The 21,198-nt window shown below is 33.6% G+C and overlaps 2 protein-coding genes across 6 annotated transcripts in view; one reads left to right on the forward strand and one right to left on the reverse strand.

Annotated features, from left to right (window-relative positions):
• The window catches only part of LOC139518057 (BRCA2-interacting transcriptional repressor EMSY-like), a 26,375-nt gene extending 21,117 nt beyond the window's left edge, over positions 1–5,258 (reverse strand). For 2 of the 4 annotated variants that reach the window (XM_071309712.1, XM_071309710.1), the window contains exons 1-3: positions 5,124–5,247; positions 989–1,155; positions 684–758 (exon numbers count right to left, since the gene is read on the reverse strand). In XM_071309712.1, the coding sequence (XP_071165813.1) occupies positions 684–758; positions 989–1,149 (236 nt within the window). In that variant the 5' untranslated portion in view covers positions 1,150–1,155; positions 5,124–5,247. Of the gene's footprint in view, positions 1–683; positions 759–988; positions 1,156–5,123 lie in introns of all 4 variants that reach the window. The other 2 variants (XM_071309713.1, XM_071309711.1) reach the window with 2 other exon arrangements.
• On the forward strand, positions 5,249–15,291 carry LOC139518058 (centrosomal protein of 19 kDa-like). 2 transcript variants are annotated; one of them, XM_071309714.1, is made up of 2 exons: positions 5,249–5,576; positions 12,737–15,291. In XM_071309714.1, exon 2 carries the CDS (start codon positions 12,745–12,747, stop codon positions 13,240–13,242), a length of 498 nt encoding a protein of 165 aa, XP_071165815.1. In that variant the 5' UTR covers positions 5,249–5,576; positions 12,737–12,744; the 3' UTR covers positions 13,243–15,291. The 2 variants fall into 2 exon arrangements, with proteins under 2 accessions (XP_071165815.1, XP_071165816.1); XM_071309715.1 differs by having other exon boundaries at positions 5,457–5,499.
• The last annotated feature ends 5,907 nt before the right edge of the window (positions 15,292–21,198 follow it).

Here is a 21,198-nt window from a genome sequence, read left to right on the forward strand (position 1 = left end):
ATTCTATAAATAGTACATTTATCTTTGATACAATAGCATCTAAAAATATAAGTTCAGATATCACAAGTGACAATGACCTCTCACACTATCACATATACAGGTTCAATGTACAGCAAAATCTAGGCCAAACATTTATTCTTAAGAAGTTCACATCATATTTAAGAACTAGTTTATGTTGGTCTGCCACTGATCCATGGATATCATTAATTTCAGTATGGGATGAGAAAAAAGAAGAAATTTTTGACAAAGGATTTGGAAAGGAATTTAACCTTTTGAAAGCAATAAATGAATCAAACATTAACTAAAAACAATTTTAATAACCTTGAAAAGAATAGGAAAATGTCTTTTTCTTCCATTGCAATCTTTGGATGTTTCCAGGTGTAATAATAGACCAGAAGTAAAAGAATTTGTTTCATAAGAAGTTAAACATTGAAATAACATATCATAAGTCTATACAAATTGATACTTTCACTTCACGTCTCATTTACAAACTGTGTCAGACAGGTAAAAGATTTTTTTGTCCTAGTAAACCAGTCTAATGAACCCTAAATCATAAAGGAAATTCGGGATAACTTTAAGATTACATTTCCATCTTTAAACTGTTTTATCATGTTTCCACTATGCCTATACACTTGTGTTAATAGATATATCCTTGACAACTTAATAATAAAATAGCTACATACTAATCAGCAACTGTGCAAAGCTTTTCGTCATTAATGGCCCTTCGTACTTCAGCTCTGTGTCGTTCTGTTGAAATACTGAAAATATATGTATTTCTTGCTTAATAGTTAAAAAATGTTCAAGTTTATATATACATGTACCGAGCGAACAGAATGACAATTTAAATATTAATATCCTTCAAACCACTCACATACAATAGTTAATCATTCATTTACCTATAAATGTATTATAGTTAATTACAATCATTTACCTACAAAATTTTATTCATAGTGCCCAATTGTGGTATAAATTTGTTGTACCCTATTACCTCAAGTAGTATTGTAAGTCCTGTAAAATCTTCTTCTTTTCTTTGGTCAAATCTCCTTGAGCTCGGAACGCTGATATTAAAGAAGAGTATGCTTCTAATTCCAATCTCCGTAGAATTCGTTTTGAGTCATCACGAGTCATATCAAGCAGTAATGGCCACATTTTTACCTACAAAGAAGGATGATGCTATACAGATATATAATTTTTATTTAATGTAATAACATGTATGTACAAGATCATTAATGGAAAACTATTCTTCTAACCTTGAAAAAAAATTCAAGGAAAAACTTTTATCTTTTTTACATATTTTTTAATTATGCATTCTAATGCAGGAATTTGTGGTAAGTTTGATTCACTTCTCAGCAGCAATAATCTTGACTAAGTAACCAACATTTCATAATTTAATTTGAAAATTGACACTGCAGGATAACATTTAAGGCACAGTGGACCAATGTAAGCACTGTAGTCATGACAATATTCTGAAGGCACTGTTCAGTCGATTTGAGTTTTTGTAGTTCATTGAATACCAACTGAGCTAAAATCTTAAGATACTTTCATGGGGGGGGATAGGAGGGGTCTTGATCCCGAAATCCCAGACTTAAAAAAACGAAATCCTGAGGTCCCGAATTTAAATAAAGCAAATCCTGACATCCCGAAATCCGAAAAAAAGGATTCCCGGATCCCGAAAGGGTCAATCCCGAAATCCCTAGCTTAAAAACACCCGATCCCGGAGTCCAGATAAAGGTCCTATCTCCCCTCTTTCATCTTTAGGTCCTTAAATAAGCAATGGATTTTACTGACCTTTCATCTTGGAATATGTCTTAATAAAATTAAGTAAAATATAACTAAGGGCTCCAAGGGGACTGTCACGCAGCTGATATTTTTATTTACAATTGATGCATGAAATAATGCAACCGTTTTACTTTTGCTTTAATTTCCAAGATATAAGCCCAGGGTTGGCAAAGTATTACACGCTGGGCAAACCCAGGCGGGAATTCTCAGGCTGGGCAAAACTCCCAGAAATGGGTAATACTGGGCAAAATGATTTTTTTAATCTGATATCAACACAAAATAGTAAAGACTTGTTGTAGTTTTATAGTATTATAGCTAAATATAAACATTTTATACAGATAACCATTTAGAGTCATTACTAGAAGATTGAAAATTCAAATTCATTCTCTTCTCCACTACTTCTTTGAACATTTTAGGAGACCTTGTTGATTTCCATGTATTGTTTCAATAAAACAAACTATAAAAAAAATGCATTTTATAGCAGTGTTTATGTTAATTATAAATTTACATTTCTATTTAATCATGTTGCTGAATAAACACCCTACAGGGTCAAGTCATTAACACTTAGGCCAAATAAAAATATATGTGTGGTTCCAGTGTGGTCCCGACCGACCCTAGTTAAAAAAAACAGACCCTAGAACTTTTTTTTTCATTTCTGAAAAATAAATTTTCAAACGATCAAATTTTGAGGATTGTGAATTAAAATAATTAAATTCATAAATTTCTGACATCTGAATTTCCTTCACAAGTATCTGTTATGGCTAAAATGCAACAATTAATAACAGAATGCAACAAAATTAACTAAAAACGTATCATGACTGTTTATTTTACAACCAAACACATGTAAAAATGGCGGACTTCTGGTTGGGGCTTGTATAATACCGGAAATAATTTTGGTAAACCCACGATTTTTTTCCAAATTTTGACATTCAAAAATAAAAATTAAAAAAAAATTTTCCAGATTTTGACATTCAAAAATAAAAATTAAAATTTTTTTTTTTTAAATTTGCCGACCTACCAACCCTATTTTTTTAAAAGTATGTAACTGGAACCACACATATATTTTTATTTGGCCTTATAGAAATGAAAAGGCTGAATATTGTTATATAAACATAATTGTCCTAATCTGAATAATAACTTATTAATTAGTGATATACATATAAATTATGCAAAAGTTTTCTAACATTTTCTTGGTAATTCTTAATGTAAGATAATATATACATTTGAAAACTGAATTCTTTGAATTGAGGTTAAGTTAACAGACTCTCAAACAAGTAAACTTATCTATAAATCAAAATGTGTTTATAAATATCTTAAATGTATTGCATTTGAGTTTAATCACAGAATCCTCTTTAAAATTCAGGTCAGTATTTTTTATTACCCTGTATTGCCCAGTACATTACCCATTAAAACCCAGTAAAACCTGGGTTTTCCCAGTATTTCCCATTGGGCTGGGCAATACTCATAAAACCCGGGTTTTTGCCAACCCTGTATAAGCTAATAAAATACCTTGCTGAGAGAAGCCTGATATGACTGCAGAGGTGGAACTCTGAAAGCTTGATACTATCTGAATTTGGATTATGATCAAATTTTTGACATGATAATGGTTTCTGACACAAAATAAATGTGGTAAAATATCTTACAAATCTAATGTGCAATACTGTGCTATAGAAGATTTCTTCTAGGAACTTTTTAAATTTTAAAATTTAAAAAAAAAATATGAACCCTTTAAAAAAATTGTTGGAACCCCCCCCCCTCAGAGCAGTAACCATCAAACTCAATCCAAGTCTTTCCTTTGCAGTATGGAATCTTGTAGTACAAATTTAAAGAGATGCATTATACTTCAACACAAGTTATTGTCTGGAACGTAGAAAAAAATGCTTGTTTTGGGCCCTTTTTTGCCCCTAAATCCTGCATGTTTGGGGCAAATACCCCCAAACTCAATCACAGCCTTCCCTTTAAGATATGGAACCTTGTCATAGAATGTCAGAAGATTCATACACTCACACAAAAATAGTTATTGTCCAGAAGCTACAAAATTGCTTGTTTTTGGCCTGAACTGTTGGCACCATAAACTTCTTAATTAATCCCAATTTTCTACTTGTGGGTTTAAATATTGTGGTACAATTTCAGAGCAATTGAAATACTTATACACAAGTTATTATCCTGAAACTAGAGAAATGCGCTTGTTTAGAGCAACTAATTCCTAAACGGTTGGGTCCATCATCCCTAAAATCAATCCCAACCTTCTTTTAGTGGTATTGAACCTTCTTAAAAATTTCATAGAGATACATTTACCTTAACTAAAGTTATTGTCCGGAAACCAAATGTGTCTTCAGATAACGATGACAATGACATCAAAGCATTATATGAACCCCCCAAAAAAAATTTGCAGTCATATAAAAACTGCAAGTATTCTTAAATTACCAATTCAAAGGCAGCAACCCCCAATGGGTTGTCTGAAAATTTCAGAGTAGATAAATCTTGACCCGAAAAACAATTTTACCTATGTCAATTTCAGAAATAAAGGCCAAAATATGCATTTTACCCCCATGTTCTATTTTTTTCTATGTTCTAAATTGTTCAAAGTTTTGCTGTCACTGTTAAAATCTGTCGGCTATTTTCACTTATCCACTCCTCTAATTCAGTGATTGAAAAAGCATTTCAAATTTAAGTCTATGTTTTCTCTACTAGCTTAACAGAGTGACCTAATTCAGCAGTTATATCAGATAAAGTTAATAGATTCGTCCCCTTTAATTTAGTAATTGAAAAAGTATTAGAATTTAATTCTATTATTATTGTTTTCTCTACTAGTTTTAAAGAGTCCTAGTTTTATCAGATGGTGCTAAAGTAAATAGATTCATCCAGCTGATGATATCGGTCCATGAAATGTTTTGTAGACTTTTAAGTTCTATCATGTCGTTCATTTATATTAATTTAAGCTAAATAAGGACCGTTGTGTGAACTGAGCAGTTCTTTTTTTTTCAGGTAAGGAATCCGATTCAAAACCGAATGTGATTGGTTCGCGCAATAAACCTTTTGCAGTGTCAGGCAGCAATGTACAGAAAGTTCTCTCTTGGTTATTTACATGCAAGATTAAGTTGAGATCAACTTTTCAGAAGTGTCACTGTGTATACTATTTCCTTGTATTGACACATTGAGCCAAACTTTAGCATTAACAGAAAATAGTATATTGACCATTCTGAGACCTTAATTGTGTTTGGGTGCTAAAATAGTTTTCTGATAAAAGAAATAAAAGCAATAAAATGATCTTAAATTCAACATTTTTTAACTTTCCTTTGCTCAAATCCCACTTAAAGTACCGTGTGTCATAAAATACGTACTTCAAAGATAAGTAATACGTCTTAATCGGGATTTGCAATCAACAGCAAGCAGAAATAAAAGAAAAACTAAATGCAGCTAGATCACATCGCTCCCTTTTCTTCCATCTTGGAACGGCGGGTGACTAGAGCGCATGCGCCAAAAAGTAAAAAGAAAAGGAAAAAAAGTTAATATAACCGATGGGAAAGACAAATATACTGAAAATAATAATATATTTTATTCAAAGTTTGAATTTAATGAAGTACAGTATTGAATATTTTGAACAAAGCTTGGGACTAAAAGGGTTTTCAGTTTAGTTATCATTTATGTTTTACTTGCAAAAATAATTTTTATTGCGCCTGCGTTGTTTACAATATGGAGGACACCTAGCAGAAAAATGTAAAGAAAAAAAATGTCATAAACAATATAGAATATACAACAATTATTTCAATTTTTAAGAATCAGAGATGTTATAGGTATGTATAAATTTGGGTGAATATTTAAATGCATTGATAATTAAACACGCATCATTCATGAAACTGATAGGGCATTTTCTGATAGTGATAGTCAGTTCGGCACGGAAACAAGACGTTTCGGCCATGATCGTTTCGGCCTTTTACCAAATCGGCCATGTTCTGAAAGTTGTTGCAGTCATACTTTTATTTGAGATTAAAATAGATAATGTTGTGTAACGAGAGCATGAATTTCAATACAAAATTGCTGAACAACATTCTCCCCAGGACCTTGAGATGTGTTATTAGACGGAGGGTATATCGACTGAGCTTAAGCTATGTGTTGCCAGTAAAACTGCATTTATGACCATCAAATTCCCTATTGATGGAAGCAACTCTTAAGTATCTTTCTATCCTGAGGCATGTATCTGGACTCTCAAATATAATTTTGTAGTGTTTTATGTTTGTATAAGTTATTCTATAGATTATGATAAGAAGGTGAAGAACCCTCATCTTTAACCTTAAAGACTTGTTTAAGCTGAAAAAAACAAATTGCTGCATTTATCTGCTCTTATTCTAAAAACTATCAGTGATTTTGCTAGCGCTTGTCACTTTCGTAATTAGAAAGGGTTTTCGCATTGACAAAAGTATTTCAAATTTATTTCGTCACTTAAATTTTGAAAGTGTAAAAATATTTTCACATTAAAAACTGTAAATCAACCAGTCTTTATGTTTTTGACAAGTTTATGACCCCCAGGTAATTAACATTTTCAATAGGTGTTACAAGTTGTGATTACCACTAATCTGCTTATCGCCATCGAATGGGTCACTAACCCGTTAATTATAAATAAACCTCATAATTGACCATCATAATTATTTCCCCAGGAGAATCAGTCAGTTGGCTTTTCAACAACCAGGAGTACAGTTTCGTCATTTGATCGAAATTGTTACCCCCAGACAGTTGGCATTTCTCAAACGATCACAATTTGAAGTTCGTTTGTCGTAGATTCGTCATTTGAACACATTTTCTTCATAACTGATATAAATTGCCATCAAAAACTTTCGATAATTTCTAATTTAAATACAAAATTTTATTCAAAGATGTCGTCACGAGTTTAAACAAGTGCTTCCTGTACTGTTTGCTACGCATGCGTAAAAGTATTCCTGTGACTATTTATAGATCCTGATTAAAAACGTAAAATATGAAATCATTTCTATGTTATATTTAACATTGCCATTAAAGTGCGAGGTTTGGCATGTCACAAAACCAGGTTCAACCCACCATTTTTTCCTTTAAAAAAGTCCTGTACCAAGTCAGGAATATGGCCATTATTATATTATAGTTCGTTTCTGTGTGTGTTACAATTTAACGTTGCGTCCTTTGTTTTCTCTTATTTTTGAGTGTAAATTGACATTGCGATAAGATGTGTCACGGTACTTGTCTATCCCAAATTCATGTATTTGGTTTTGATGTTACATGTATATTTGTTATTCTCGCGGGATTTTGTCTGATGCTTGGTCCGTTTCTGTGTGTGTTAGTTACATTGTAGTGTTGTGTCGTTGTTCTCCTCTTATATTTATGCGTTTCCGTCAGTTTTAGTTTGTTACCCCGATTTTGTTTTTTGTCCGTGGATTTATGAGTTTGAACAGCGGTATACTACTGTTGCCTTTATTTAGAATCAATTAAACGAGAGAGACAAAAACTTATCTATTACTTAAGGAATTTAAACCAAAAAATGATAATTTCCTGATAAATCCGGACTCGTTTTGAATTTATCATCCACATGTCACTTCCCGTTTTCGTTTCATTTAAAACCAAAAGTAGTAGTAAATGTGATCTATTCTTGATTTGTTTACAACCTTCTTTCAGTCGTTATACTCGTTCCAAAAAGGATTTTATACAGTTCCAACTTAATAGAAATGATTTCCAAATAATGATTTATACGTTTTATAAGGATAATGATTATGCAGTGATATAATCATTGCAAGTTAACTTTTGCTGTGATTCCTTGTTTTAAAAAAACGAATCCAACTTTTGTTGATCAGGAATGTCCTCTGGAACAAACTGAAGAGAAATTGTGAACTAAGTTTCCACATGCCATGTCAGAATCTTTCATAATTAGGGCCAATACAGTCAAATCCTACAATACTGACTGCCAATCATGCCTAAGTATTTTAAAATCTGACCAAGTCAAAGATGAAGCTAGCAACATACATCCTTGGTCCCTTGCTGTTACACAAAAAAAGGTTAATTTTCATAGCGTGTAAAAGTGACTAAAGCCCTCAAAATTCTAGCATTTAGATAGTTTAAACATATTTTATTCAAAACAAATGGATCAGACACAAGTTTTTCAACTTATAGTTCCGTCTTCTCCAAATTTAAACATAAGGTTTATAACCACTAAAAGAAGGATGGGATTGATTTTTGGGGTTTTGGTCCAAACAGTTTAGGAATTAGAGGCCAAAAAGGGGCACAAATAAGCATTTTCCTTGGTTTTTGTACAATAACTTTAGTATTATAAGTAAGTAGAAATCTATGAATTGTAAACACAAGGTTTATGACCACAAAAGGAAGGTTGGGATTGATTTTGGGAGTTTTGGTCCCAACAGTGAAGGGTCCAAAATTAAACTTTGTTTGATTTCATCAAAAATTGAATTATTGGGGTTCCTTGACAATGTTGATATGCTGAATCTAAACCATGTATTTAGATTCTTAATTTTTGTTCCTGTTTTCTAATTGGTCTACATTTTGTACATTAAAGGGAAAATTCACGATTTTTTACTTATGGTTTAAATATGTTCATTATGACATAATATATATATTCACAAAGTTTTGTCGCTATATGTGCAGTAATAAAGGAGAAATTCAATAATTAATGAAAAAATATCAACTACTTCCTGTAGGTCGTGACGTTTTCTCCTGATTTTTGCATGCCGGGATTTAAAATACAATCATTAAAAGTCTTGGTTTTTAATCATATTTTAACGTAATCGTAAGCGCGCCGATGACTTATGCTTTATCTAATAACCATCCGATAATAAGAAGATAAAACGCACAGACGTTCAATTGTACTCATTCGTGAGATAAATTATCTATGTTAAACGTATATATTCGAATTATTTTTGTAGACAACACAAAAAGTTATAAATTTATTTTTAATAAATGCATTTTCGGACTGATAAGGTGAACAAATTAAAGTACAATAATCTGTAAAGACAATATGTTGGTGTACTATTATTGACCTTTTACTATCTCTGCTATGGCTAGGTTTATACGATGTGTGTATTCACGGTTCTGTGGCAATACTCGTAGATGGCTTGTTGAAAGGTAAATTGTTATTTGCACTTCGGTATTTAACCACGCCTCTAGGGCACACCTTGCCAGGTGTGACTGTCTATTCGGATCAGTGGTAGCATTTAATACACACATTAAAAATACATATTCAAGTTGGTGACAAATAAAAATTGGTCGCCGTGGAATTATTTAATTATATTTGGTGCTATTATTTATTTGAATTCAAATAAGTTAATTTACTAAGAAATACACAATTTTCGGTTAAAGACGGGAAACTTAATTCATATGTCAGAATGAAATGATATACAAGTCTTGTCCTTGATTTATGTCTCATAAAAAAGGGGGACTTAGAAATTAGAAATAGCTTTACTAAATCATTTTTATTTGTCTTTATTAGGCGAAAAAATGTACGAGAACACTTACATTTAGACTTTTGAAAGCCATGTATTAATTAATATATGAAACTATCTGAAGATAACTCTACCGAAGCGGAATATAATATGTGCAAATAAAGAAAAAAATATTTTTGTAATGGAATCGAAAAATTACGAATAGATATTCTTTTCAAGTGTGATAAACGTCAACCAAATTTATTCATAATGGGGAACGTCCTTATTAAAATCTGAGACAACTATAATAATCGTCGTCTCCCAACGTATATATATACTTAAATAACTATTTGATCAACGATGTTTAAAATTAAAAGACAACGAATTTAATGTTATCTTTCCCTATTTTTGAATGTTATTATAAGTCTGTTCAACTTGCAAGAATACCCCTAAAGCGGACAAATATCCGACAAGCAGTTTATTCTTTAAATTGCTGTCATTGAATATCAAGAAAGAAAATAAATCCCGAAATTGATACTCAATAGTTTTCCTAGAAAATATTCACATTCCTTGGGGATTATTAGTGTACGTCCAGTTGCATATATTTTGCATGAATGTTGGAACAATTGTGATGATGACGAATTTCGTCCTTTATTCGAGAACAATTTAATTGATATATAAATCTGTGAGTTTACTATGTTCTTAACTTCGATGAACCAAAGCAAGTTATAAATTGACCTGTATTTAAATCAAATTGGTTTTTTTTTCTTCTTCTTCTTTTGGTATACAATAGTCTATCGAATTCGTTGATTACATACTGTTGGCATACATGGACTAGTCTATTTACAAAACTTTTACCACAATTTACACAAAATGTATGTTTCTTTCTTATGTTCAATGTATACATGTATACATATTTTAAATTGCGCTACTGACTATAGTTCCGTAACTTTCTACCAGTCGTATGTATACACGAATCGTCGACAAGTGCGCACATTTTTTTAGATCAATAATTCTGGTATGTTCCAATCTGTCCTAAACTATTGACAACGAGTATATATTACATTTTCCCAAATTAACCCTTGGAAAAATATGTAAATAGATTTGTATTTCTTCAATTATTTTTTTTTGTATTATTTTTTTTTTATAAATAATATTCTTTACACCAGAAATGTTATTTATAAACAAGCGTATGAGTTCAGTAATGACTAGTATATTATATCACTTTCGGACACGCAAGACAAAAATGTATATTATACATGCACCTGATAGTTCAAAATGGAAAGTTATAAGTAACGGTCGTGTACACTGATCAATACCTACAGAAGTGAAACGATGCATGAACTTACAAGCCCGCCGGACAGGAAATCGATTGAATACCTGGACGTGTCACCTTACACCCCTTCCAATACCTTTGGGAGTAATACCTTTAGCCATGCTGGTGATCAGATAAGGGAAGATCCGAATTTATTTAAATAAAGTTTATTACTTGAAAGAATTATGAACGAATTAGATTTTCGAAAACAATTTCCACGGAACACTTATTTATCATTTTATGATTTGAACTTTGACTTTTTAACTAATTACAATATTATCAGTTTAAAAATAACAGACTATATGGTTATTTAAAAATATAAGACCATTTTCCGTATCAAGTTAGTCAGTCAGATAAAACGGTAAACGGAAAAAAAGTCACAGGAAAAAAAGTCACAGGATAAAAAGTCACAATATCCCTAGGAAAAAAAGTCACAGGAAAAAAAGTCACAAGAAAAAAAGTCACAGGAAAAAAAGTCACAATTTGTTTAAGTCTACTTATGTGTCCGAAATAATGTTGGAAATGCATGTGAAAAGGTCACTATGTACATGGCAATAAATAATTAAACTGGAGTTTTTGAATGCATTGAAAAAAAGTCATAATATATTTGTATCAGATTACCTCTTTTAGTTATGTCAGTGGTTAATTTTTAAAAACTATAAAGGAATAATATATATACTAATAAAAGTGTATTGGAATAAATAATGCTCTTTTTTTCAAAATTGACTTTTTAACAAACAGGGAAAACTGGTTGTGTCTTTTTATTTAATATTGAGCATAAGTTGTATTTCATTGATATGGCTTCCTACGAAGACAGGAAATGAAAGGTCTACAAAGGGGGGAGGTGCCATAAGAAGCCACACATCAATATCAACAGTCCCTAGATATATATGTATACAAATACTAAGCTATTATTAATGACAATGAGTTGTTTGTTTAACACTAAATTAAGGAATACTTATCTTTATAAAAGTAAAAAAAACATGTGGTCAAGTTATATACTGAACTTCTAACTTGTATTCAAGTGAATGAAATTGTTGCTGTTAAACTCACATCTCTAAGAGATATAAAACAAAAATAATTACAACAAATCCTTGAAAACATGTATCAATCTAGTACACCAGCATGTACATGTTCCATTTAAATGATTTGCAATTTATATCTAAATTTCCAAAGCTAGTCGTATAAAATGAATAAAAATGTCTATTTCCAAACAAATATCTATTGGGAATGTTTCCCAATATACTCATATATATGTGCGGCCTTATGACCATTTCCATTAAAAAATACAAATTGGGAATGTTTCTCCTGTTAATATATGCATGTGCAGATCCTATGACTATTTCATGCAAAAAATATATATTGTGACTTTTTTTCCTGTGACTTTTTTTCCTGTGACCTTTTTTCCTGTGACTTTTTTTCCGTGACTTTTTTTCCGTGACTTTTTTTCCTGTGACTTTTTTTCCTACATTCAGATAAAACAACCGTACGATTGACAAGATATCGACACGCAATTACGACTACATCGTTTACTGTAGTTTTGTTCCTTTGTGGTTTATTGACATATCGGGATTTTTCATCGGAGAAGGTGACAAGATGGCGGAGAGTAGAGAACTGATACTCAAAATTTAAAATCGATGGTGATCTCTTATTTAGCGGAATAAAACTTTAATATCTATAAATTTGAGCATTTTTATACAGAATGGACATAATATCAATTTTTGATTTTTTTGCGAAGTTTCCCTTTAAGGTCCAAAGGCTCCAAAATTAAACTTTGTTTGATTTTAAAAAAAAATTGAATATATGTGTTTCTTTGATATGCTGAATCTAACCATGTATTTAGATTTTTGATATTTAGGCCCCTTTATCAAATTGGTCCACATTGAAATCTTGGGGTTCTTTGATATGCTGAATCTAACCATGTATTTAGATTTTGGATATTTTGGACCATAATACATTTGTAGGTAAAGGTCCGATTTAATTTTTTAAACTTCTTAACCACATTCATCTGTGTTAGAAACCTTTTCTGTGTCAACTATTTAATCACAATTCAAATTTAGAGCTGTATCAAGCTTGAATGTGGTGTCCATACTTGCCCCAACTGTTCAGGGTTTCGACCTCTGTGGTCGTATCAAGCTGCACCCTGTGGAGCATCTGGTTCACAATTATAAGCTTTCATTAGCAGAAGTTAATAGTACATGTATCCAGTATGTAAATATTAATCAAATGTCTTATACTTTTTCAGTGTAAACAATGGGTGAAGAAATTGAAGTGAAGAAATGTGGTGTTAAATTCAAGCCTCCAGCTATTGTTGTCACTTACCTGCTGGTTGAAACTAGTAAATTACACAGAAGAACTATGCCTCTTCGTAATTTTACCAAAAACTCTGATGTTTCAAAAGCTGCCAGTGATTTAAGAACACATCCACGACATGGTCAATTTGTTAAGGGTCTTCCTAAAAGTCAGTTAGAAAGACTTATTTGTATCATTCGTGACAAACTTTGTGGAATGAGCTTAGAGGCTAGTTTAGCTAGGAATGAAGAAATGCAGAAGATTGATTCTGATGAAGACTTGAACAAGGTTGACCCAGAACTTCTGGCACGGAAGAAATCTGTAATGGAGGATACCTTTGAAAAGAACCAGAAGAAACCTGGTGATGCAGACTTTGAATATGATCTACAAGTGGATTTTGATAACCAAATAGTAGAAACTTGTGAATGGGACTCAGAAGGATCAAATGAAGATTTTTAGTTTTGATTTCAATAAAAAAATATCTATGCAATTGAACAATGATAATTTTAAAACTATCTTATACCAATTATAGGATCTTTGAAAACTACATACAATGTATGAGGGCTTTTCTGATCTATCAGTCAAAATTATACATCTTTTCCTCATATTTCATAGTGTTTGATAGTGAAAATATTAAGTCACAGATATAACAGGGTCAATCAGATGCTGAAAATGATCCTTCTGCTGATATTCAGAAATCAGTGTCGAAAGGTACAATAAGAGCCCAATTTATAGACACCAGTCTGTTGAATTGAATTTGACTCTGTCACTCACTAATAAAAAGAAAAAGAACAAATAATTTATAACACTCATAATTATAATGTTTTACCTTTGTAACTTTGGGGCCTTTAAAGCTGACTATGCAGTAAGGGTTTTGCTCATTGTGATAGTTGTAAAATTTCTGTGTTATTTGGTCTCTTGTGGAGAGTTGTCCCATTTGCAATCATACCACATTGTGAATAAAAGCAATTGTAGGTCACTGTACAACCTTCAACAATGATAAAACTCATACTATTTAGTCAGCTGTAAACATGTAAAATAAAATAAGCAAAAACAATTATGGCTTAATTTGTAACAATGCAATTAGCAATTATAAAAAAAATCAAATATAACTGACATGAACCAAAAAGATTCACTGATTTGTAGGCTTGACTTTTGACACACACATAAAGAACATGGTGGGGTTAAACACGTTACTGGGCACTCATCCCTATTTAATCTGTTTTAATCAAGGAATTGGGTATTGATTTAATATTGCTTAAATGTAACTCATCTAAATACAAATGAAATAGATAGATATATATATATATATATCTTATTTTTATACAGTATAAAACAAGTAGAGCAGCTATATCATGTTGTACAGTAATATAAATATTTATTAAAACTGATAGAATTCTCATTGCACATGCATGTACATACCATGAATATAAGAAATTATTATTGAGTAAAAGCTATGATTAGACTAGTTTATAGAGAAATTATGTCCATGTTTTTTTTACACTGATTTTGTAACTAGTATTATTTGTTTGTATGTCTATGAAATGTTTATATGGTTATAAAGTATTTTCTTAAGTGTTAGAGAATAACTGGTGATTTTTTCATTAAAAAAAATTTCAATTGCACACTTTTAGCTAAAATATGTTTAAAGATTGCTGTTTGGTGAGCCAAGGCTCTTTGTTGGATCGAGAGTTGTCTCATTGGCACTCATAACACACCTTATTTTTATTATCCAATTGTATTGCTGAAAGAGTGATTCTAGGTCTCTTTTCACTATTTTGAAAAATACAGCCCATATCTTAGAAAATGGGCAAGAGTTAAGGAAAATACTTGATAAAATCTGCTTATTTTGTACAGGCCCATATCATGTTGTAGAGTTGGCCTTTAATATTATTAGAAATAAAAATACTTACATCAACATTCATGTATTAATGTTAACAAAATTCACATGTGTTCTATGTTTTTGTCTTGCCTAATTGTTTATCTGTAGAAGAATTATTTATGATTTAGTTTATAAATATTTTGATAAAAGGGTACATGAAATAGGAGACATGTCAATTTAGTTTCTTGAATTGCCATCACTTCAGTTCTAATAATAGATTTCTGCAAAGACTAATGCGATTATTCAGATTATTTTTTTAAGAAAAAGAATTATCAGTACCAAGTAGTTGAATTTGTTTTCTATATATTTTTTTTAACTATTTATGATTGGAAACATAGAGATTAGAAAAGAGTAGTAACATATTAATCTTGCAGATTTTTTAAGTGTGTTATTTTTTGCTGACTTCCAGACATTGTTATATTGTAGTCAACATTTTCATGGAAGATTCTTAATCTACTTTTATGTGTTACATTTGATGCATATTTGATTTTATCTGAGAGGTGGAAGAAAGTTTTCAATATGCGTATGTTTTATAATTGTGTTATGAAGCAGCTTATGTTTTACTACACAATAAGTTGTACATACGATTAGCTTTCCTATTTATAAATTAAATGCTAAACAAACATTTTATGAATTATTTTTGGTCAGATAATGCACAAAGACCATATCATTCCTAATAAAAAGTGTTGTTAATAACATGAAGGTAGGAATGATTGATCATTGTTTTCTTAATAACATCTACTGGCAAGGAACTTGGGGCAAAAAGGGCCTGTTCTGTGTAATCCATTCCATTTTCAACCCGAAGCATATTTCTACTTCAAGCTTTTAAAGTTTGTATAGATATTGAAGATATTCACTCATAGTTTATAGTATAAAAAGAAAGATGTGGTATGATTGCCAATGAGACAACTCTCCACAAGAGACCAAATGACACAGAAATTAACAACTATAAGCCAACCGATGTCCTTTATCAATGAACATTTGGATAAGTTTTGCAGATTTTTTACATGAGGAAATTTAGTCCAGTTTTGGCAGTAGTCTAAATAGATGGTACATTTATTGAATTCCTCTTACAGTTTTTGAAGAGTAGAAAGTCTTCAAACTTTCTAGAAACACAATGCTACATGAAAACAATGGCAAAAGAGAACATTAAATCCACAAGAAACTACAGAAAGTTATAAGGACAGACATTCAAAATGTTTATTTTGGTTAATGATTATAATTTGGTTATTCTTTTGTCATTTTGGTAATGAATGTTGCCTATCAAACCCCTGGCTGGTTCAATCTAGTACTGTTAAATTGTTCTCAGCTGCTTATCTGCCAAACACCAGACATTGAGGAGTATTAAAAGATTAAAACATCTCAGATTCTAAATAATGTTCCTTGAGTAGGTGAAATGTTTGGACTGTTACTAACTAGTACGTTAAAAACAAACACAAATCAGGGGCCCCCATGGCCGAGTGGTCATAGTAGTTGAATTACTATATCACTTGCCTGTCAACACTGAGGTTGTGAGTTCCTGCAAAAGGCAGGTGCACTTGTCTCCAATATTTGCTGCTGGAGATTGTGAAGACACCCATAATTTAATCAATCATTCCAAATCTAAGGTTTTAATATGCCCATAAAAGAGGGAGACATTATGGTGTACCGTTGTCTGTCATCAATACATTGTAATTTCTATGGTCATAACCTCACTTTTAAGTTAATAAATTTTAGATTTTACCTTTCTGTGTTCTGGTGTATGGCATTTTTCATGCAAACTGTGGAGCAATACTTTTACATGTAAGTTATGTAAATATTCAGTCAATGAACCATGACTGATGGTGCATGGCTGAACAATCTCAATAGAAATGAGATATGGGCAACTAACTAATAACACTAAAGTTGTGCTCAGCCGATAAACTTTTGAAAAAACGGAGAAAATGATTAGACCCAATAGCGTTAGCGGAGGTGTCATTTTGTTAACGTTATCGTAAACACGCACACCTTAGGGTTACAGACGTTGCGGGCATAATATTTGGGCCACATATAAAAAAATGATATCGACTTGTAGCACAGGAACAGGGCAACAAATTCATACCAGTAGATGTATGCTTTGTTGTAACAACTTTCGGCATTTAGCACACTCCCGGAAATCTATGACAGTCTGGAAACTCACTTCCGTTTAATGAATTGTGGACAAACTATACATGCGACCCCCTACAAATAGCGGCAGAAAGTTAGCAAACTGCCAGGGCAACTAACTAATAACACTAAAAATGTGCTCAGCCGATAAACTCGCCGGTATTTTTGAAAAAACGGAGAAAACGATTAGACCCAATAGCGTTAGCGGAGGTGTCATTTTGTTAACGTAATCGTAAACACGCACACCTTAGGGTTACAGACGTTGCGGGCATAATATTTGGGCCACATATAAAAAAATGATATCGACTCGTAGCACAGGAACAGGGCAACAAATTCATACCAGTAGATGTATGCTTTGTTGTAACAACTTTCGGCATTTAGCACACTCCCGGAAATCTATGACAGTCTGGAAAGTCATTTCCGTTTAATGAATTGTGGACAAACTATACATGCGACCCCCTACAAATAGCGGCAGAAAGTTAGCAAACTGCCAGGGCAACTAACTAATAACACTAAAGTTGTGCTCAGCCGATAAACTCGCCGGTATTTTTGAAAAAACGGAGAAAACGATTAGACCCAATAGCGTTAGCGGAGGTGTAATTTTGTTAACGTAATCGTAAACACGCACACCTTAGGGTTACAGACGTTGCGGGCATAATATTTGGGCCACATATAAAAAAATGATATCGACTTGTAGCACAGGAACAGGGCAACAAATTCATACCAGTAGATGTATGCTTTGTTGTAACAACTTTCGGCATTTAGCACACTCCCGGAAATCTATGACAGTCTGGAAAGTCACTTCCGTTTAATGAATTGTGGACAAACTATACATGCGACCCCCTATAAATAGTGGCAAAAAGTTAGCAAACTGCAAGGGCAACTAACTAATAACACTAAAGGTGTGCTCAGCCCATAAACTTGCCGGTATTTTTGAAAAAACGGAGAAAATGATTAGACCCAATAGCGTTAGCGGAGGTGTCATTTTGTTAACGTAATCGTAAACACGCACACCTTAGGGTTACAGACGTTGCGGGCATAATATTTGGGCCACATATAAAAAATTGATATCGACTTGTAGCACAGGAACAGGGCAACAAATTCATACCAGCAGATGTATGCTTTGTTGTAACAACTTTCGGCATTTAGCACACTCCCGGAAATCTATGACAGTCTGGAAAGTCACTTCCGTTTAATGAATTGTGGACAAACTATTCATGCGACCCCCTATAAATAGCGGCAGAAAGTTAGCAAACTGCCAGGGCAACTAACTAATAACACTAAAGTTGTGCTCAGCCGATAAACTCGCCGGTATTTTTGAAAAAACGGAGAAAACGATAAGACCCAATAGCGTTAGCGGAGGTGTCATTTTGTTAACGTAATCGTAAACACGCACACCTTAGGTTGACAGACGTTGCGGGCATATTATTTGGGCCACATATAAAAAATTGATATCGACTGGTAGCACAGGAACAGGGCAACAAATTCATACCAGTAGATGTATGCTTTGTTGTAACAACTTTCGGCATTTAGCACACTCCCGGAAATCTATGACAGTCTGGAAAGTCACTTCCGTTTAATGAATTGTGGACAAACTATACATGCGACCCCCTATAAATAGCGACAGAAAGTTAGCAAACTGCCAGGGCAACTAACTAATAACACTAAAGTTGTGCTCAGCCGATAAACTCGCCGGTATTTTTGAAAAAACGGAGAAAATGATTAGACCCAATAGCGTTTGCGGAGGTGTCATTTTGTTAACGTAATCGTAAACACGCACACCTTAGGTTGACAGACGTTGCGGGCATAATATTTGGGCCACATATAAAAAATTGATATCGACTTGTAGCACAGGAACAGGGCAACAAATTCATGCCAGCAGATGTATGCTTTGTTGTAACAACTTTCGGCATTTAGCACACTCCCGGAAATCTATGACAGTCTGGAAAGTCACTTCCGTTTAATGAATTGTGGACAAACTATACATGAGACTCCCTATAAATAGCGGCAGAAAGTTAGCAAACTGCCAGGGCAACTAACTAATAACACTAAAGTTGTGCTCAGCCGATAAACTCGCTTGTATTTTTGAAACCAGATGCTCCGCAGGGCGCAGCTTTATACGACCGCAGAGGTTGAACGGTTGGGGCAAGTATGGACTCCGTTTAATGAATTGTGGACAAACTATACATGAGACTCCCTATAAATAGCGGCAGAAAGTTAGCAAACTGCCAGGGCAACAAACTAATAACACTAAAGTTGTGCTCAGCCGATAAACTCGCCGGTATTTTTGAAAAAACGGAGAAAACGATTAGACCCAATAGCGTTAGCGGAGGTGTCATTTTGTTAACGTAATCGTAAACACGCACACCTTAGGTTGACAGACGTTGCGGGCATATTATTTGGGCCACATATAAAAAATTGATATCGACTGGTAGCACAGGAACAGGGCAACAAATTCATACCAGTAGATGTATGCTTTGTTGTAACAACTTTCGGCATTTAGCACACTCCCGGAAATCTATGACAGTCTGGAAAGTCACTTCCGTTTAATGAATTGTGGACAAACTATACATGCGACCCCCTATAAATAGCGACAGAAAGTTAGCAAACTGCCAGGGCAACTAACTTATAACACTAAAGTTGTGCTCAGCCGATAAACTCGCCGGTATTTTTGAAAAAACGGAGAAAATGATTAGACCCAATAGCGTTTGCGGAGGTGTCATTTTGTTAACGTAATCGTAAACACGCACACCTTAGGTTGACAGACGTTGCGGGCATAATATTTGGGCCACATATAAAAAATTGATATCGACTTGTAGCACAGGAACAGGGCAACAAATTCATACCAGCAGATGTATGCTTTGTTGTAACAACTTTCGGCATTTAGCACACTCCCGGAAATCTATGACAGTCTGGAAAGTCACTTCCGTTTAATGAATTGTGGACAAACTATACATGAGACTCCCTATAAATAGCGGCAGAAAGTTAGCAAACTGCCAGGGCAACTAACTAATAACACTAAAGTTGTGCTCAGCCGATAAACTCGCTTGTATTTTTGAAACCAGATGCTCCGCAGGGCGCAGCTTTATACGACCGCAGAGGTTGAACGGTTGGGGCAAGTATGGACTCCGTTTAATGAATTGTGGACAAACTATACATGAGACTCCCTATAAATAGCGGCAGAAAGTTAGCAAACTGCCAGGGCAACAAACTAATAACACTAAAGTTGTGCTCAGCCGATAAACTCGCCGGTATTTTTGAAAAAACGGAGAAAACGATTAGACCCAATAGCGTTAGCGGAGGTGTCATTTTGTTAACGTAATCGTAAACACGCACACCTTAGGTTGACAGACGTTGCGGGCATATTATTTGGGCCACATATAAAAAATTGATATCGACTGGTAGCACAGGAACAGGGCAACAAATTCATACCAGTAGATGTATGCTTTGTTGTAACAACTTTCGGCATTTAGCACACTCCCGGAAATCTATGACAGTCTGGAAACTCACTTCCGTTTAATGAATTGTGGACAAACTATTCATGCGACCCCCTAAAAATAACGACAGAAAGTTAGCAAACTGCCAGGGCAACTAACTTATAACACTAAAGTTGTGCTCAGCGGATAAACTCGCCGGTATTTTTGAAAAAACGGAGAAAATGATTAGACCCAATAGCGTTTGCGGAGGTGTCATTTTGTTAACGTAATCGTAAACACGCACACCTTAGGTTGACAGACGTTGCGGGCATAATATTTGGGCCACATATAAAAAATTGATATCGACTTGTAGCACAGGAACAGGGCAACAAATTCATACCAGCAGATGTATGCTTTGTTGTAACAACTTTCGGCATTTAGCTCACTCCCGGAAATCTATGACAGTCTGGAAAGTCACTTCCGTTTAATGAATTGTGGACAAACTATACATGCGACCCCCTATAAATAGCGGCAGAAAGTTAGCAAACTGCCAGGGCAACTAACTAATAACACTTAAGTTGTGCTCAGCCGATAAACTCGCCGGTATTTTTGAAAAAACGGAGAAAACGATTAGACCCAATAGCGTTAGCGGAGGTGTCATTTTGTTAACGTAATCGTAAACACGCACACCTTAGGTTGACAGACGTTGCGGGCATATTATTTGGGCCACATATAAAAAATTGATATCGACTGGTAGCACAGGAACAGGGCAACAAATTCATACCAGCAGATGTATGCTTTGTTGTAACAACTTTCGGCATTTAGCACACTCCCGGAAATCTATGACAGTCTGGAAAGTCACTTCCGTTTAATGAATTGTGGACAAACTATACATGCGACCCCCTATAAATAGCGACAGAAAGTTAGCAAACTGCCAGGGCAACTAACTTATAACACTAAAGTTGTGCTCAGCCGATAAACTCGCCGGTATTT

This window comes from Mytilus edulis, chromosome 3 (assembly GCF_963676685.1).
Source record: "Mytilus edulis chromosome 3, xbMytEdul2.2, whole genome shotgun sequence".
Classification (NCBI taxonomy): Eukaryota; Metazoa; Mollusca; class Bivalvia; order Mytilida; family Mytilidae; genus Mytilus; species Mytilus edulis.

Coding starts and splice junctions, on each gene's coding strand:
- LOC139518058 (XM_071309714.1), top strand. CDS start 12,745: ATGGGTGAAGAAATTGAAGTGAAGAAATGTGGTGTTAAATTCAAGCCT.